The sequence below is a fragment of the Raphanus sativus genome, chromosome 4, assembly GCF_000801105.2.
Source record: "Raphanus sativus cultivar WK10039 chromosome 4, ASM80110v3, whole genome shotgun sequence".
NCBI lineage: Eukaryota > Viridiplantae > Streptophyta > Magnoliopsida > Brassicales > Brassicaceae > Raphanus > Raphanus sativus.
Window position 1 is genome coordinate 31,324,902 of NC_079514.1, and position 18,952 is coordinate 31,343,853.

The 18,952-nt window shown below is 41.8% G+C and overlaps 1 protein-coding gene across 1 annotated transcript; it reads right to left on the reverse strand.

Annotated features, from left to right (window-relative positions):
* Positions 1-340: 340 nt before the first annotated feature.
* Positions 341-2,861, reverse strand: LOC130511288 (meiosis-specific protein ASY2-like). Its single transcript, XM_057008202.1, has 4 exons — positions 2,159-2,861; positions 1,908-2,081; positions 1,262-1,827; positions 341-1,186 (listed from the first exon to the last, which is right to left on the reverse strand). Exons 1-4 carry the CDS (start codon positions 2,859-2,861, stop codon positions 341-343), a joined length of 2,289 nt encoding a protein of 762 aa, XP_056864182.1.
* Positions 2,862-18,952: the final 16,091 nt, after the last annotated feature.

Below are 18,952 nucleotides of genomic sequence, written 5' to 3' on the forward strand. Positions count from 1 at the left end.
GTGTCCAGCTTAAACTTAGGTTCCTAAAAACCCTAAGCTAATCCCGATACTCCAAGAATTCCTCTTAAGGAACTAAAAACGACTAAAGTCTTTCAGACTTATCACGAGATCGATTATGATTAAGCTGTCATATTTCACAACTAAAGTCAAAAATTGTTAAAATAAAACTGAAAACCAAGTCTTGATAGATGAAAGGTTTAAAGGCCTCCTCAGGCCGACAAAGGTTCAAGAGACCTCAACAGAGACAAAGGTTTAAAAGCCTCCTCAGGCTATAAGTCTTGAAAGCAAAAGATAAAGAAGCCCATTGGGCAGAAGTTTTAAACATAAAGAGCATCGGCTCTTAACCTTCCTTGGATCCAGGATCAGCTTCACCATCCTTATCCTCCTCGATAGGATCATCCTCCTGGGCAGGAACCTCTTCTTCAACATCTTGGTCATCACCTCCCGGGGTCGCCTCAACGGGGACTAAATCAGGAGAGACCGAACCCAAGTTAGAACCATATTCTCCAGAAAACGTCGGATTAAATATATTAATCTCGAAAGTACCTGAGCTCTCGGAGAATTGGGGAATGGGGAGCTTGCTGATTGAGAAATCAGAAACTTGAGCCTTCTCATACGCAGCACCAGCATCCGGGATCAAAACCATCAAACGATGGTACTCATCCTCAGCATTCTCAATCTCCTTAGATAATAACTCTTTCAGAAGCTCGGTGTTTGCCTGAAGCTCCTGAGCGTAAATCAGAGCATCAGTCTCTTCCTTTTTCTTGACAAACTTCTCCTTCACAGAGATCAGGATCTTGTTGTAGGCTTCGGCCACCTCCTTCTTACCTTTCCTGACAGCTAGCTTAACTTCAGCCTCTTTGTTCTGTTGACTAACCCGAGACGAAGCGATCAACTCTTGGACCTGGTGCTCAGCTATCCTGCGAGCAGCATCTAACTCATTGATCTTCCTATTCTTCACCCGAATGTCGATGGCCTGACTCTCGATCTTCCCTTGTTGAGTATCAGCCTTCAAACCGAGCCTCCCGACCTCAGCTTCAAGCTCAGAAACTCGAGCACGAGCCAGGTCGAGCTCCATCTTGGTAGTCTTGAACAATTCAGTGGCCTGAGCTAAGTCTCTAGCGCTAGGAGCATCATGCACGGTCTCTTCAAACCTCAGCTGAGCCCTGTTAATGGCTCCGGCCAGCTAAAACAAAAAATATATATGTTCAGATGAAACATTGGATCAATAGCGAACCAAAAAAAAAATGAGGTTACGTACTTGACCCATGTGGTGAGCTATCTCAATGTACTCTTCCTTGTTGGACAGACCATTGATTGAAGGCATGGAGCATCCCACTGTCTTCATATGCCTCATGATGGTTGCCAAACCCCAAGGATCATCCAATATCGATCCCGGCTTAGAATGGGAGAAGTTCCAACCCACGGTCCCTCCCCGAGAAGACGAGGAGGAAGACCTGGTGGGCCTATCTCCCAAATCAGTCCGAGACCTCTTGTTTCTCGGAGGTTCGACCTCGAGAGGATCTCTAGCAGCCTGAGGGTTAGCTTCAACCGTCGGAACCTCAGGATGGGGAACAACATCTTGAGCTCTGGGCTCAACTGGGTTAACATCCTTAGCAGGGACAGAGGTCCCGTCATCAAGGACCTCCTTCAGTGAGCTAAGAAAGGCTCCTCCTTGGGTCTTATCGCTACCTCGCGAAGCACTGGCAGCTGCAGCAGGTTTGTTCCTAGAACGGAAAGAAGGCCTCATCTTGGGAGCTTGAGTCTTTTCAGTTTCGGAAGTACTAGCTCCAGTCGAAAGATCCACCACGAAAGGACCTTCAGAGACTAAACAATGGAAAGCTTGTTAGCTATCTCCGAAAGCAAATCCAGAAATAAAAATAACAAGCGAAATCCGAAAAAATCACCTTCTAAATCTTCAGCAGGGATCGGGTCAAGGAACCTGGCGTTGTATCGATCCGGGAACCTAGCTGATCCAATACGGGAAACAGTGAAAGACGCCCAAGTATTGGGACTCTGATACAATTTCCTAAAAAGAGCTCTGGACAGCTTATCAGTAAGCTTAGGAGGATCCTCGATATCTGCATATGAAATCAAGGGTTCAGCAAATTATGATAATCATAAACAAGCAAGATACGTTCCTAAAAAAAATCCTAACCAGATATATCGGACCAAATAACCGAAAGAGCACGACCCAATGGGACTGTAGAGGGAACAATCTTGACATAAAAATATTTTTTCCTCCAATCATCGTCACTACCAGAGGATTTAAAAAGTCCGAGCCTAGGACGGCAAGGAAGATAGTAGGTGCCACTGCCACCATCCTTACTAGAGCTCTCCTTGATCGTGTAAAGGCTCATCAGTTCGGTCAGACCAACGACGACCCCTTCCTCTTTAGCTCTGGTAATGAAACCATTTATCACTCGGATAACCGAGGGACAGAGTTGAGAGAGGGCTAGATGATAATGATCAAGAAGATCTAACAGAAGATCTGGAAGCGGAAACCGGAGGTGGGATTTAGAGATATACTTCTCGTGAATGCAAAACCAACCTTCCGGGGCGGTTTCAGGAGTTTCGTCGGGGGAACAAACCCTGGCCAACTCCTTTTGGCCATGAGCTTGAACCATGAGGTTAACAACCTCTTGAATCTTTAATAGGGAAGGCGAGTGAGGGCTCAGAGTGGTGCTCCCGCCAGAAACTTCCTTCTTCTTCACTCGCTTGGAGACCCTCCCCGCGATTGAGTCCTTGACTTCCTTCTTGTCTCTTTTCATTTTCTCACCAATCTCCTGCTTAACCTTCATTAAGCGCTTCCCGGAGGCAGAGATTCCGGTCTCACCGGAACCTTCTCTCGGAGGATCCATTAAAGAAAGAGGTAAGAAGAATCGAGAGGATTGGAAAGGGAAAGGATGGAATAAGCTGAATCTCTTAGGAACTAAGGGTTCTAAGAAATTCGCAGAGGATCAATGGTGAATTGAAGGATGAAAGTAAAAAAAAGCGTAGTAAAATAAAGGGTGGAAGAGAAGTTACCTTGGAAACCGTCGAGAGGCGTGGAGAAAGTGGAGAGACAAGCAGTTAATTCTCTCAGCTTTATATCTTGTCACGTCTCGAGAGTCGAAAATTAAAATTCAAACTCGCGTTAATCCACAGCCGTTGGTTTAACCAAAGATAGATTACAGCCATCCGATCGGATAAGGATAAATGTGGTTGAGATAGCTGGTAATCATGATCTCAACAAGAGAATCTAGCTTGGGCGGCTAGGTCTAGCTCCCGAGAATAACGAAACCTCATCTCGAGAGCTGGGGGCAACTGTTGGGCCCGAATATGGCCCGGTAACTGATTATTCAATAATAAAGATGATGATGGGCCACGACAAGCCCATCACGAGTCTGAAGTCTAAAAGAGAGCTAGGCTAGAACCGGAGGCTGAAAGCTAAGGATCCTAACTAAGGAGGTCACGACGAAGAGGAAGCTCACGCCGCAACCAGAAGGAGCGCAGGACCCGGTCAAGGGAAGCTGTTGCAGATTCCACCTCAAGTGGAGAGGATCTCGGAGATCAGTTACAAACAACCTAAAGAAGTCTAAAGCTATAAAAAGAGAAAGTCGGAGACGAAGAAAGGGATCTGAACCTACTCATATTTTTATTGAACATTCGTTTAAACATTCTTACTTGTAATTCTCCGTGGTCTTTTCATTCATCAGAGATCATCTCTTGTAACCATTTCATTTCTATTATATCAATACAAATCAAAGTTCATTCATCAAGTTCTTACGGGATTCAGCCCGCGATAATCTTTCCCTAACCTCTTCAAAACATAAACCTGATCTAAAATCTAGGTGTGAGTTTTACCCCTCACAGACTTCACCAAATTACGAGATTGCCCCTGACGAGTTTTTAACCTAATGGAAATGCTTAAATACTCCTGCAAAGTCTTTTTGACGGCAAGTTTTGAAACCATTTGAAGCTTGAAGCTTTTCACAACCAAAGCAGAGAGTGTGAGAGAGAGACTAGAGTTTTATTTGTTTGAGAGAGATTGGAGAGATTTCTCATCTCCTTTTGTATTTCTACTTTATTCTATCTATGCAATTGTTTCATCTATCTATTGTTATGAATTGTTTAGCTATGTCTGAGTAGTCTACTTGTTAGATCTAGGGTTTAAATAGGTTTGTGGGATTAGCCCCAAGCTATAATTGCTAAGTTGTGATACTCATCAAATGGATTGTACCCTATGCTTGTTTTAGAGTAGCTAACTAGAACATAGATCACTAGGATCTTAGATTATCTTGAATTATCCCATTTAAACAACCCGAGGATCCCGGCTATCTGCTGGGCCACGCACGACGAAGTTAATACGAGTTTAGTTTGGGAATAAATGCGTAAAATAAAGAGAGCAAAAGAAAGAATCTTATTTCCGAATTTGCGGAGAGCGTTTGAACAACAGGTCGAGATCTCGGCCGCAAGAGCTGTCAATCGTCGCTAGTCTCAAAACCTAGATCTAACCTAGTTGAGTCGCAGCTCGCTAAAAAGGAAATAAAAGCCTAAGTTCTAAGTTGCTCTAGAATGGTTTCTTTCTTCTGATTTTCGGATTCCCCTTCCTCTGCTCCTAGCCTTGCTTATATACTCCCATATGACGGTCTATTCTTGATGGGCTGAGTCTGCCACGAGCTGGGCTTTTTCCATTTTCGTCGGCCTTCGTGTTTATCGGGAAAGTTGACATTTATCCTTTCGGAAATTTGACATTTATCCTTTCGGAAGTTTAACATTTATCTTGTTATGTGAAGATAATTGTAAACCGTCGTATCTATCTTTTAGAAAATCGTAAATGGGCCGTCCGATCGGGTTTGGTCCCTTTCGGGCCGTCTTCCGGACTTCCTTTGTTTTCTACGATTTCTTTGAAAGAATGCTCCTACTTGGATGTCGAGTCTTTCGGAAGATCTTCGATCCATTGCTGAGGCGAATGGTGTTTTAAGATAACCATCACCGTTTTATACGAAGTCTTTCTGTCCGTTGACGTCTTACGGATTCTCCGAAATCTTGGAGCAGGAAAAGGAGTTTTGTTTGCGGGATCTCGGAAAGTCGCAAAACACGGATTTCTGGCGACCCGGAGGCCTAGAACTTATGCACGAAGACTAGCCGCCCGACAACCCGAGCCAGCACGGGGCTAGCTGCCCGGCGACCACGGCCGGCACGGGCGCTAGCCGCCAGCGGCTACGGCCAGCACAGGGGCTAGCCGCTCGGCGACCACGGCCAGCACGGGCGCTAGCCGCTGGCGGCTACAGCCAGCACGAGGGCTAGCCGCCCGGCGACCACGGCCAGCACGGGCGCTAGCCGCCGGCAGCTACGGCCAGCACGGGGGCTAGCCGCCCGGTGGCCACGGCCGCGACCGGAGTCGGCTGCTCGGTTCCTTCGGCTTGTGCGTGTTTTTGTGTCCTTTTTAGTTTTCCGTAGGTTTTTCCTCGTGTAGAAAACGTTTCTAGCCATTGATTTTGAGATGATTAATCTCGAACTTAATATTTTTCCAAGGTTTCTCGATTAACAATTAGTCTCTCGAGGTTGCTCTAACAGCTTTCATGTTTTTCCGAGACTTTCGGACATTGATTTCGTCTTGACCAATTTTGACCCCAACAACTATCAATCGCAATGACTTCGCAACCATTACGAATGAAATTGGACAGCTCCAGCCAGTCAGGACGATTGGCTAAATGGGCCATAGAGCTCAGTGAATACGACATCGAGTACAGACCTCGAGCAGCAGCAAAGGCTCAGGTCCTTGCCGATTTATCATTGAGATAGCATTTGTGCAATTAGACTCGGAAATGGAAGCTCCGAATAGGAGCATGTATGTCGACGGAGCCTCGTCAAAACAAGGCTCCGGCGTCGGGCTAAGGCTGACTTCTTCAGCTGGAGAAACCATCGAGCAGTCCTATAGGCTCGGATTCAGCGCCTCAAACAATGAGGCTGAATATGAAGCACTAATCGCAGGGTTGAAACTCGCCCTAAGCCTCGAAATTCGAGAGCTAAACGCTTATAGTGATTCACCGCTAGTCGCTAGCAAGTTTCACGGAGAATATGAAAAGAGGGACAAAAGAATGGGGGCATATCTCGAAGTCGTCCAGAACCTCACTAGTATCGACATAGCTATTAAAGCTGAGATAGACAGCAAGCCAAAAGAGCAAACCGAAGGTAACTATCCTGAAACGGTAGCTACCCAAGTTCTCACAACATTCTGGTTCCCAAAAGCCAAAATACGTAGCTTTAAAAAGCATACCTCCGGGAACACGATCCAAAACATGGAAAACAACGACAAAAGTGAAGGTATTCCCAGAAATTCAGACTCCCAGGAGCTGAATCCTACGAATACCTCCGGGGGCACCATCCAGACCTCGGACCCACTCGTCTGCAGAGTCAAAAACTAGAAGTCGCTCAGCTCTCAAAAATTCATCTGAGGGCACAATCCAGACCCCGAGGAATACCGAGGAAATGGAGATATTCCTCAGAATTCAGACTCCCTGGAGCCTAATCCTACGAATATCTCCGGGGGCACCACGACACTAGGTCCCGAACATGAACCTCCCTCGTCTCTTCATAACAAAGTTGTAGTTATATGATCATGGATGGTTCAAGCTCGGAGGAAGATGTTCCTGAGCCAGAAGGAAGGATCACACGATCTAAGACCAAGGAGTTAGCTTCGGAAGCCAGAGTAACACGTTCAAAAGCTAAGGAGCTAGCTAAGGAAGTCCAAGCCTTGATTAGCACGGAAATGGATGATCATCAAACCACTACTATCTACAACATATTCACCCATATTCCGCAAGAAGGACCAGGTGACTTATTTGAATAGCCACAAAGAGGATAATGTGTAGCTGTACTCTTTCCTTAGAGAATGGGTTTGTCCTACACCGGGTTTACCATTCTCAAGGTTTTAACGAGGCAGGGCATTTTTTCTCTTCAATAAAGCTATTTGACTAAGCACTTGGTTTGATTTTGGCGCATAAAGACTTTCTTTATGTCGCATGTTCTGTTGTTTTAATTTCAGACTTCATGCTGTTTTCTTTTATATTTTTAGAACTACTTGCTGTTTGTTTTAAAGGGTATGTCGAAAACCCTAAGGCTCATGTGCCTCTCTGTTTCTTTAAGTTAACGTGACTTGGTGTTTAAGAAGAGCAGAGAATAAACGTGAAAGAAACTTTTTCCAGCAGAAACTTGTTCTCTCAAAACTGATTCATTCTAAACTTGGATCCGAGCCTCTAACGTGATCTTCATCATCCTAGAGTCTCTGCAAAACAGCAACCATTGTTTCCAGCCCTTGGTTGTGTCGAAATCATTGTTCTCATACTCATCAATCTCGCCATCACTCCAGCCTCCAGATCTTCCGTTCATCATTCCATCACAACCTCCATTCTATCATTCATCACAAAATCTGTTCTTCGTTGCTTCAGCCTTTAAATATTTAGAGTAGCGTTCCTAGGATCGTATCATGTGGTATCAGAGCCACTCTGAACCCTAAAGGCTAAGAAAAACAATTCCTAATCCTTCTTCTAGTTTAATTTCTTTTAGTTTCAAAAAAAAAAAAAAAAAAAAAATTTCACGTTAAAAGTTTTGAAATTTTTTTTTTAAGGGACTTCTTACTGTGAGTTAGTTGATCTTTGTATCAGGTACCATGGAGCTTTCACCTGAAGCCATGGAGAACCTTAACAAGATGATGGCTCAGCAGATCAAAGAGTCCTCTAAAGCTCTTTCCACTCAGATCACTGCTCAGCTCAATGAACAATTAGCTCAACAGATGGATCAACTCAACACAAGAGTTGATACCACTATTAAGGAGATGATCCACGCAGGAGCATCCACTGGAGAAGAAACATCAGCTACTCCTACCCCTTCGGAAGCTCTGCGTTTGCACAAGGGCAAAGGCCACATCGGCAGCTCAGCCAAACGAACCAGACATACATCTACTAGACCTAAGCCATCTCAAGATGTTCGGAACAACACTAAACCTCTTCCTTTTGATAATGCAGGTGCGAGAGGATCAGGAGCTGCTGCTCTACCTCCACGCTATCATAGACCCAGCACCACCATAGGAGGACAACGTGTATTCTATGAAGACGAAGATGCCTATTACGATGATCAAGACCTTACGGATCGATCTCATGGCAGCACCATCCGTGCTAGAGACCGAGAACCTCGTAGAGACGTTGATCCTGTTCGACAACAGATCAAACACCTCAAAATTCGTTTTCCCTCCTTTATTGGTTCAAATGATCCTGAGTTATACCTTGATTGGGAGCGTAAGATGGAATCCAATTTTTTGATCGCAGGTACTTATCCAGCCAACAAGGTGAAGATAGCCATATCTGAATTCAGCGACTATGCTTTACTTTGGTGGGAGCAGCTTTGTCTTACGCGTGCTCGGGCCAATGAAAACCCTATTACCACTTGGGCGCAGTTACTCATTCAAATGCGCAAAAAGTTCATCCCGGCTCACTACCATAGGGAGATTCTCAACAAGCTTAGGCGCCTAATTCAAGGTTCTAAGTCTGTCCGGGAATATTACCAGGAATTGGAAACTCTTTTGATTCGTGCAGGTCTCCAAGAAGGCGAAGATATGGTCATGTCTAGGTTCTTTGGAGGGCTTAACCGCGACATACAAGACAAATTGGAGCTTCAGACTTACGTAGACATTGATGAGATGATTCACAAGGCAGAACTCATTGAAGCTCAAAACAAAAGGCGTACTAACAGATCATCCTTCTCGCCGAGAGACAACAACAATGCCTACAGACTTGACCTCCAAGGTAAGTATAACACCTCAAGTGCTTTCAACGTTTCTGATTTGCTTCCTTATGTTGCAGATTCAGATTTGAGGACAAATCCCTTTCAAGAAGGGGAGGATGATATGATCATGGATGGTTCAAGCTCGGAGGAAGATGTTCCTGAGCCAGAAGGAAGGATCACACGATCTAAGACCAAGGAGTTAGCTTCGGAAGCCAGAGTAACACGTTCAAAAGCTAAGGAGCTAGCTAAGGAAGTCCAAGCCTTGATTAGCACGGAAATGGATGATCATCAAACCACTACTATCTACAACATATTCACCCATATTCCGCAAGAAGGACCAGGTGACTTATTTGAATAGCCACAAAGAGGATAATGTGTAGCTGTACTCTTTCCTTAGAGAATGGGTTTGTCCTACACCGGGTTTACCATTCTCAAGGTTTTAACGAGGCAGGGCATTTTTTCTCTTCAATAAAGCTATTTGACTAAGCACTTGGTTTGATTTTGGCGCATAAAGACTTTCTTTATGTCGCATGTTCTGTTGTTTTAATTTCAGACTTCATGCTGTTTTCTTTTATATTTTTAGAACTACTTGCTGTTTGTTTTAAAAGGGTATGTCGAAAACCCTAAGGCTCATGTGCCTCTCTGTTTCTTTAAGTTAACGTGACTTGGTGTTTAAGAAGAGCAGAGAATAAACGTGAAAGAAACTTTTTCCAGCAGAAACTTGTTCTCTCAAAACTGATTCATTCTAAACTTGGATCCGAGCCTCTAACGTGATCTTCATCATCCTAGAGTCTCTGCAAAACAGCAACCATTGTTTCCAGCCCTTGGTTGTGTCGAAATCATTGTTCTCATACTCATCAATCTCGCCATCACTCCAGCCTCCAGATCTTCCGTTCATCATTCCATCACAACCTCCATTCTATCATTCATCACAAAATCTGTTCTTCGTTGCTTCAGCCTTTAAATATTTAGAGTAGCGTTCCTAGGATCTTCATAACAAAGTTGTAGGGAGAGAGGACTGGCGAATACCAATCATGCAATACATCTTGGAAGGAAAGACTCCACCCAATAAATGGGAGGCTCGAAAACTCAAAGCATTGAGCGCAAGATACTGCATAATTAACTCTGTCCTCCACAAACGAAGTATTTCCGGACCTTACTTAAAATGCGTCCATGGCCTCGTTGCTTTGAAACTCATAAAGAAAATGCACGACGGCTCCTGTGGAAACCACGCCTGATAGACCCAAAATCGGGAAGGATGGCTTTGGCCGGGTGTTGGATATGAACCGAGAAGGCGAAGGCACTTCTGGAACTGGGATGGATTGATAGGATCGTCAAGAGGTGCGGAATGACTCTTGATATACCCTCGGTCTAAGGCTAACCACCAAAGAACAGATGTAGTGCGTTGGCTAACCACCAAATAACACACAAAGATGATTGGCTAACCACCAAATCAACAAGCCGGTTCACACCGATGAACTAGCTAAAGAACTCTCTCTCTCACTTAGAGAAGAAACAAAAATAAACTTCAAAATGATCTGCCTTTATTCATGAAAGTGACTACATATTTATACTAGATGTAGTCAAAGAGAAACATAAATAAAGTGCGGAAAAAGATGTCTAGAAAATACAACATTTGACTAAATAATTATTAGAGAGTCAAAGTTGTAGAAATTGATGTAGTCTTGGTCAAGGTTGCGGAAAATGATGAAGTCTGGTCAAGATTTTGGATTCTGATGTAGACTGGTCAAGATTCGTCCAAGCGTCCAGGTTCATCCATGATGATCGGGTACATCGTGTAAGGACAAGGACGCACGCGGGCTGGTCGGGCTGGTTGGTCGGGTGATCTTCATGAACTGATGGTGAAACTTCGGTTTGGTCGAGCTGGTTGACAAGATCGCCATTTTGGTTCGTGTCCATGAACAAAAAGAGCGGTGCTCGATTTTGGTTCTATCAACGCCGGTGGCAGAGCTCTAGCTATCCGAATCAAAAGACAAGGCTATTTCTGGCCTACCATTATTGCAGACTGTGAGGTCTACTCTTCCTCATGCGACAAATGCCAGAGGCATGCACCGATTATACACCAACCTGCGGAAAATATATCCAACATATCCGCTCCTTACCCATTTATGAGGTGGTCCATGGACATCGTAGGACCACTAGTAGCGTCAGGAAGTGGAAAGAAGAAGCTACGCTTCCTCTTAGTCATAACAGACTACTTCACGAAATGGATTGAGGCTGAGGCTTTCCAACAGGTAACCAGATTCGAGGTCGAACGATTTGTGTGGAAAGACATCGTGTGTAGACACGGCGTCCCATACGAAATCGTGACTGACAATGGAGGGCAATTCATATCTCACGAAGTATTTTGTGACAAATGGAATATCCGCCTGACCTTCTCGACGCCCTCAAGGAAACGGTCAGGCGGAGGCTGCTAATAAATCAGTATTAGCAAACCTCAAGAAACGCTTCGGAACCCAGAAGGAACTCTGGTCAGAAAAGTTACCTGAAGTACTATGGTCATGTCGAACCACCCCACGAAAGGCTACAGAGGAAACCTCTTTCTCCTTAGCCTACGGGATGGAAGATGTCGTCCCAGCCGAAACCATTGCTGGTAGCCTCCGCCGGGAACTCTGTACGTCCGATCCTGCAGCTAATGACCAGCTCCTGACGGACAGCCTCGATATAATCGAAGAAAGACGAGACTGAGCCTTGCTTCGCATTCAAAACTATCAGCAAGCAATGGCACGACATTACAACTCCAAAGTCAGGCCCCGACAGTTCGCTGTAGGTGACCTAGTACTTATGAAAGTTTTCGAAGGAACCAAGGAGCCGGATGCTGGGAAATTAGGAACCAATTGGGAGGGTCCTTACCGAATTATCCATGTAGTACGACCTGGCGTCTACAAGCTCCAGAAGGTGCGAACCGGAGTACCTGAAATCAGATCGTGAAACGCCACGAATCTCAAGAGATACTATCATTAGGTACCTAAATTTCTCGAACTACGTTAGGCTTGATCCCTTGACTGGGTACGTAGGCAACTCCGTCATGAGTGCAGCCCCAACCTCATTTCAACACTCTGTTCACCATGACCAAAGGGGGCATATGTCTGATTAAAATCAGATAGCCCAAACAGGATATTGTATGATTATTATGATACCATGTATTCTATTATCAGTAAAGCAATTATCCTCGATATCTCGAATATTTAACAATTCAGGTCCCTATAAACGAGGACCTAAGGTCTTAAAACCCTTCGGATCAACTCAGGTCTCCAAGCACCTGGACCTAAGGTCTTAAAATCCCTAATAATCTTGAAGGTCTTAAAATCCTTCAGACGAAATCAAATTTGATAAACCTAAACCTAAGGTCTTAAAATCCTTAGAGACCTCCAAGGTCTTAAAATCCTTAGAAACCTCCAAGGTCTTAAATTCCTTAGAAACCTCCAAGGTTTTAAAATCTTTCAAACAAAGTCAGGTCTCCACGGACCTAAACCTAAGATCTTGAAATCCTTAACAAAATACAAAGGTCTTAAAAAATTTTATCAAGCCTCAAAAGGTCTTAAAATCCTTAACAAACTTCAATGGGTCTTATAATCCCACAAACGAATTCAGGTTCCCATGAATCCCCACCTAAGGTCTTCAGAGTAGCTCAGATTCCTAAAAACCTTGAGCTAATCTCGATATTTCAGGAACTCCTCTTAAGGAACCAGATACAATCCAAGTCTTCTAGACTTATCATAAAATCCGAGATCTAATTCTGAGGATTCACTAAACCTCTTAGTTAGTAACCGCAATACATTTCCTATCGAAACCCTTAACGAAGTTCGAATTCATCCAAAAAACGACTAAGTCAAGTCAAAAGACTTGAAACGAAAATAAAAACCAAGTCTTAGATAAAAAAAAGGTTTAAAAGCCTCTCCAGGCTACCAAATGTTCAAAAGATCCTAATGCAAACAAAGGTTTAAAAGCCTCCTCAGGCTTTAAGTCTTAGAAGCAAACGAAATCAAAGCCCATTGGGCAAAAGTCATAAAAAGACAACATTCTTGAAAAGAGCCTCAGCTCTTAGACATCATCACGGGAACTCCTCCCGACATCCTTATCTCCCACAGCTAGTTCACCGTCTTTGGCTGGATCTCCCTCATCTGCCTCCTTATCATCGCCCATCTGGGACGTCTCGACTGGAGATGAATCAGGGTCCACCAAACCTAAGTTAGAACCATACTCTCCGGAAAAGGATAGATTAAACATATTAGTCTCGAATGTACCTGAACTCTCTGAGAATTGAGGAATGGGAAGCTTGCTGATTGAGAAGTAAAATACCTGCGCCTTCTCATATGCAGCAGTCGCATCTGGCATCAAAGCCATCAAACGATTATACTCGTCTTCAACATTCTGGATTTCATTCTCCAGCATATCCTTCAAGAGGTCGGTGTTAGCCTGAAGCTCTTGAGCATAAATCTGGAGCTCGACCTCATCCTTCTTCTTGGCAAATTTCTCCTTCACGGAAGCCAGGATCTTGTTGTAGGCATCGGCTACCTCCCTCTTTCCTCTTATGACGGCCAGCTTGACCTCAGCTTCATTGTTCTTCTGGTTATCTTGAGACGAAGTAATAAGCTCCTTGACCTGATACTCAGCTACCTTCCGAGCACACTCCAGCTCAGTGATTTTACTACCCTTCACCTGGATATCCATTGCTTGACTCTCAATCTTCCTTTGCTGAAGGTCGGCCTTGGAGCCAAGTCTCTTGACCTCAGCATGAAGTTCAGAGACCTGAACCTGAGCCTGGTCAAGCTCCATCTTGGTAGCTTTGACTAACTTAGTAACCTGAGCTAATTCTCCAGCATTGGGGGCATTGTGCACAGTTTCCTCAAACTTGAACTGAGCCCTGTCGATAGCCCCAGCCAGCTACAAAAACGAAAACAATAACTTAATAAACATCTTCCGAAGAAGATCAAGCTAAAAGATTAAAATAAAGATCATACATGACCCATGTAATGGGCAATCTCAACATACTCCTCTTTATTCGTGAGATTGGCGATCGAGGGAAGGGCGCACCCGGTTCTATTCATGTGCCTCATCAACGTAGCCAAACTCCACGAGTCGTCCAAGACTAATCCAGGCTTCGAGTGAGCGAAGTTCCAGCCGACGGTTCCTCCTCAAGAAGAAGAGGAGGAAGACCTGGAAGGTTTGTCAACCTGGTCGGTCCTGGACCTCTTGCTCCTCGGAGGCTCAAACTCGTGAGTATTCTTCACCATATGAGGATCAGCTTCCATCTCCGGGACCTCGGAGTGAGGGACAACTTCCTGAACCCTCGACTCGGAGCGACTGGCATCTTTAACAGCAGCAGAGCCTCCATCATCAAGGACGTCCTTCACAATGCTGAGGAAGGATCCTCCCTGATTCTTGTCGCTTCCTCGAGAGGAGCTGGCAGCTTTGGTTAATTTACCCCTGGAACGGAACGAGGGCTGGATAGGCATCTTGTGTGACTGAGTCCTTTCTGAGGTACTGGCTCCCGACGAGACAGAGTATACCGATTCACCTTCAGAAACTGAATCAAAAGGAGAATCCTTAATCCCAAAAGACAAATTCAAGTATTAAAAATTTGAAATCAATGAAAGAAGGTTACCTTCTAAACCAGCAACCGTGACTGAATCAGGAAAGGAAGCCTTGTATCGATCAGGGAACCTAGCTGATCCAACTCTCGTGGTAGTATAAGCTCCCCAGGTATTAGGGCTGTGTTGCAGCTTCCTACAGAGAACTCTGGTGAGTTTACCGGATAACTTGACAGGGTCCTTAATCTCTGCAAGAAAAATCAAGGGGATTAGCAAATCACGTTAAGCAAAAGTAAACAAGCAAATGCATCCCTAAAATCCTAACCAGATATGTCAGACCAAGAGGTCCTGAGGGCTCGGCCTACAGGAACCGTCAAAGGGCCAATCTTGACATAGAAATATTTCTTCCGCTAGTCATCATCGCTGGCCGTAAACTTAAAAATGCCTAGCCCTGGACGACAAGGGAGATAATAGGTCCCGCTTCCACCATCCTTGGTGGAGCTCTTCTTTATCAGGAACAGACTCATCAGCTCGGTCAACCCTACGATAACTCCTTCTTCCTTAACCCTGGTGATGAATCCGTTTACCACTCGGATAATCGAGGGGAAAAGTTGGGAAAGGGCCAGTTGGTAGTGATCTAGGAGATCCAGCAAGAGGGTTGGAAGAGGGAACCTAAGATGACACTTGGAGATATATTTCTCGTGAACACAGAACCAACCCTCCGGAACGGTTTCGGGGGTTTCATCGTCAGTACAAGCTCTGGCTGAATCCTTCTTGCCGTGAGCTTGGACGATAAGGTTAACGACGTCATGACTCTTCAACAGCGAGGGAGAGTGAGGTCCAGAGGAGGTGCTCTTGCCATCTTTTTTCTTCATTCGCTTGGAGACTCTCGCTCCAATTGAATCTTTAGCCTTCTTCTTCTTGGCATCCTTCTTCATCTTCTCGCCGGCTTCTTGCTTAACCTTCATAATAAGAGCACCGGAAGCAGAGATTTGAATCTCACCGGAACCTTCTTTTTGACTCATGACAGTAAAGGGAAAGGATAAAAGAAAGCGAAAAGGGAAGAACCGAATGAAATCGAGCAAGAACAAGAACTCGAAGAGGTTATAGGAGAAATACCAACTCGATCAAGAAACAGAGATATAAAAAAAAAGATAATGCAGTGAGATAAAAAGAGAGAGAGAGGTTACCTGGGAAACCGTCGAGAGGCGTGGAGAAAGTGGAGAGAGAAGCAGTTAATATTTGCAGCTTTATATCCCATTACATCTCGAAAATCGGAAATTAAAATTCAAATTCCCTTTAATCTGAACCGTCGATCTCATTAAATATAACTACGACCGTCCGATTAAGCAAAGAGTATCTATAGTTGAGATAACTGATAATCATTATCTCAACAAGAAGATTTAGACTGGGTGGCTAGGTTTAGCTCCCGAGATAACGAATCGTCTCTCGAAAGCTGGGGGCAACTATTAGGCCCGAATATGGCCCGATAGCTAGTGACGAATAACAAAAATGATAACGGGCTTTGATAGGCTCATCATGAATTCAATCTTCAAAAGCAGCTAAGCTAGAGCCGGAGACTGTGAGCTAAAGATGTTCGGTAGAGAGGTCACGGAAAGGAGGCAGCTCGTGGACGTATAAGTAGGCGCAGGACCCGGTCAAAGGGGAGCTGTTACAAATCCCTCAAATCACGGAGGGGATCTCGGGAACCAGTTGGTGACGATCAAATGGAGCCTGAGGCTATTTAAAGAGAAGAAAGACTAAAAAAGATGGACATTCATTCCTACGATCATTCACATAAACTCTGAAACACTTATTCATTTTTGTATTCATCAAGAAATACGTGTCTTTGTAACCATTCTTTTATCAACGTTATCAATACAAAATCATTCATTCATTCTACAAGTTCTTACGGGTTTCCACCTACGTTATCTTCCTTTAAATCTTAAACTGATCTAAAAACCAGGTAGTGAGTTTAGTCCCTCACATACAGTAGATCTTTAAATTTGAAACAACACTGTTGGTAGCTTCATTTTGAAGTAACAAATGAGAGTTGGAACAAAATTTCTTCAAAAAAAAAACAAAAAGTAAAAAATAAAATGGGGTTGGAAATCGTCTAAATTCCTTCTCCGAAGGAGGGAGAAGCCATTGTTCGTTTCAAAACATTTCTTAAATAAATACAAACTATTGGTTTGTGGTTCCCAAAAAGAATAACAACTAGATTCTGACCCGCACAGATGTGCGGAATTACTTATTATTTTATTTTATAATTGTTAAACTAAAATTTTATAATTTGATAATATTTTATAAACTTCGATCTTTAGATTGTATTTTTGGGTTTAGTTCCAGTTCAGTTATGGATTTCGGTTCAAGAAATATAGTAATAGTTTGGTTATGAATATACGATTTTTTTAATTTTTTTAGTTCAACTAATTTTGCAATTATACTTTATTTATAGTGATCTGTACTCTTGCCCGGATTGATTTTTATTTATAGTTATAGATTTATACTAAATAGTATATGATGTTTGTTATGTATTAAATACATAATAGTAGTCTTAATTTGGTTTTGATGTTCAGAACCTAAATTTTCGAAAATATAAGATATTATCAAAATCTGAATACTGAATATTTATTCCAACCTGTGATTATAGCATAAATTTGAAATATTGTAATATATTATCTTTGATATTGTTACTGATATCAAATATTTGGTATAAATTGAAGTTGATATAAAAATAAAAAATGCACAGTTTTAGGGATATATTTGTTTCAGGGATATTTTATATTTTAAATAATATATTTTGAATTTCGAATACATAAAATCTATCTAAAACTATACAGAATGATGTTGTTGAAATCTGTATTTTATAGCATGCTATATCTTTTTATGAACATACGATCGGGTGTTCCGTTGATGATATGTTTGGAAAGATAATAGAGATTTTGGTATAAAATATGCGACATATTTAAGAAGAAGAAGTCGAGGTTATGTTGTAACTACATATGATATGGTTTTCATAAAAAAAATATCACAAGTCAAACGCTCTTAAAATTGGTCAAAACAATTTATAGATGTTTATTTTGATTTCATAGTCTATCCATGGAAGTTGACCAGATTGATAAGTTTTAAACTATAGATTTTAAAACGTTGATTTGGATGACAAAAAAACCGTTTATGGAACTAAACCAATCTATCTATTAGATGAGAGTTTAATAAGTTCAATTTATTTCTCTTAGATCAACTGTTTGGTTCAGATTTAAAAATTTGGTTTGTTACTCAAATTTTTATTCAGACAATAATTGGTTTAGTTTAAATATTTTCAATAAATATTTTTTTGTTTGCTTCTGAGAGTAAGTGATAGAGGTTGTATTAGCAATTTAGCATACATGAAAAATTTTCAGGTAAATTCATTCTCATAAATTTTTTTTTTAAGTTTTCATATTAGTAGAAATACATATACTGTATATCTAATATTACGTGTATGGTTTCTTGAAAGCATTCACACTTTGTGGAAATATATTAATACTGTGTTAAAAAGATTTTAAAGAATTATCATTGTACAGTTATATTGTCTTTTGACTTAAGAAATAATATTTGTATTTCTAATTAAGTCTATCTGATAATTTGCTGTAAAAAGAGTTGATCTAATTATTTATATTTAAATGTCATACGTGCATATGGTGAATCAAGTAACTAACTTTCATTTACTATTTGACATTTATTCAAATAATTTTAAATAGGTTAAATTAAGATTATCTGTGATAAACTATTTGTATATAATTATATTGTTTCTTAAGTTTTTACGTAAATACTTGACAAAATTTCCACAAAATATGGTAACAACATAGATTCTTAACTCAATTAATATCCTTATCGTATAATATTAGTAGATCAATTAATTAAGTCAATGTTAAATATAATGTATATATTAAATGGTAGAATTATGAATAAGTCCAAAACTTAAATGACAACTTTTATGGTAGATAAAAAATAGAACTCTATTTTAATAGATTAGATATTGACACAAAAAGACTATGCTAAAAGCATGGCTAAATGTTAGAGCACTTTTATCTCTGAAAAAAAAGGTCTTTTAAGCAAAAAGTACAGAAGAACAGCCCATAAAATAACAAAAACCGTGTGTCCAAATAACCAATTAAAAGATGTTTTCGGTGGATTTTTTCAACTGGATTCCACTAACATATGACAATTTTTTTTTAACGCTGATTTATTATGATACTACAATTATTAGTAACATTACGTAGACGATTCGACAACCGACAATACTAGCTGTCTTATAAAGATTTACGACTAACTGCATCATCTGAACCGTCCTATGAAGATCCACGCCTGACCAGATGATAGTTTACAATTGGTTTTTTTTTAATTTTTTTTTAGTTAGTTAAAAACCAAAAAAAAAAAAGGAAAGAGAAGAAACAGAAGAAGAAGAACGCTTAATTAAGCATTGACACGTGGTGGTTCAGCACTAGTCCTTTTATTAATTTTTTTTTTTAATCACAGAGAAAAAGTTTTAAAAAAATTAAAATTTTGAAGCACCTTTTTTTTAGCAACCACCGTTGATGATGTTCTTAGAAAGTCAGTTCTAAAGGAAATGAAAAAACAAAACA

Coding starts and splice junctions, on each gene's coding strand:
- LOC130511288 (XM_057008202.1), bottom strand. CDS start 2,861: ATGGATCCTCCGAGAGAAGGTTCCGGTGAGACCGGAATCTCTGCCTCC. Junction 1,828..1,907: donor CCCTGCTGAAGATTTAGAAG/GTGATTTTTTCG, acceptor TCCATTGTTTAG/TCTCTGAAGGTCCTTTCGTG. Junction 1,187..1,261: donor TAGCTCACCACATGGGTCAA/GTACGTAACCTC, acceptor TTTTTGTTTTAG/CTGGCCGGAGCCATTAACAG.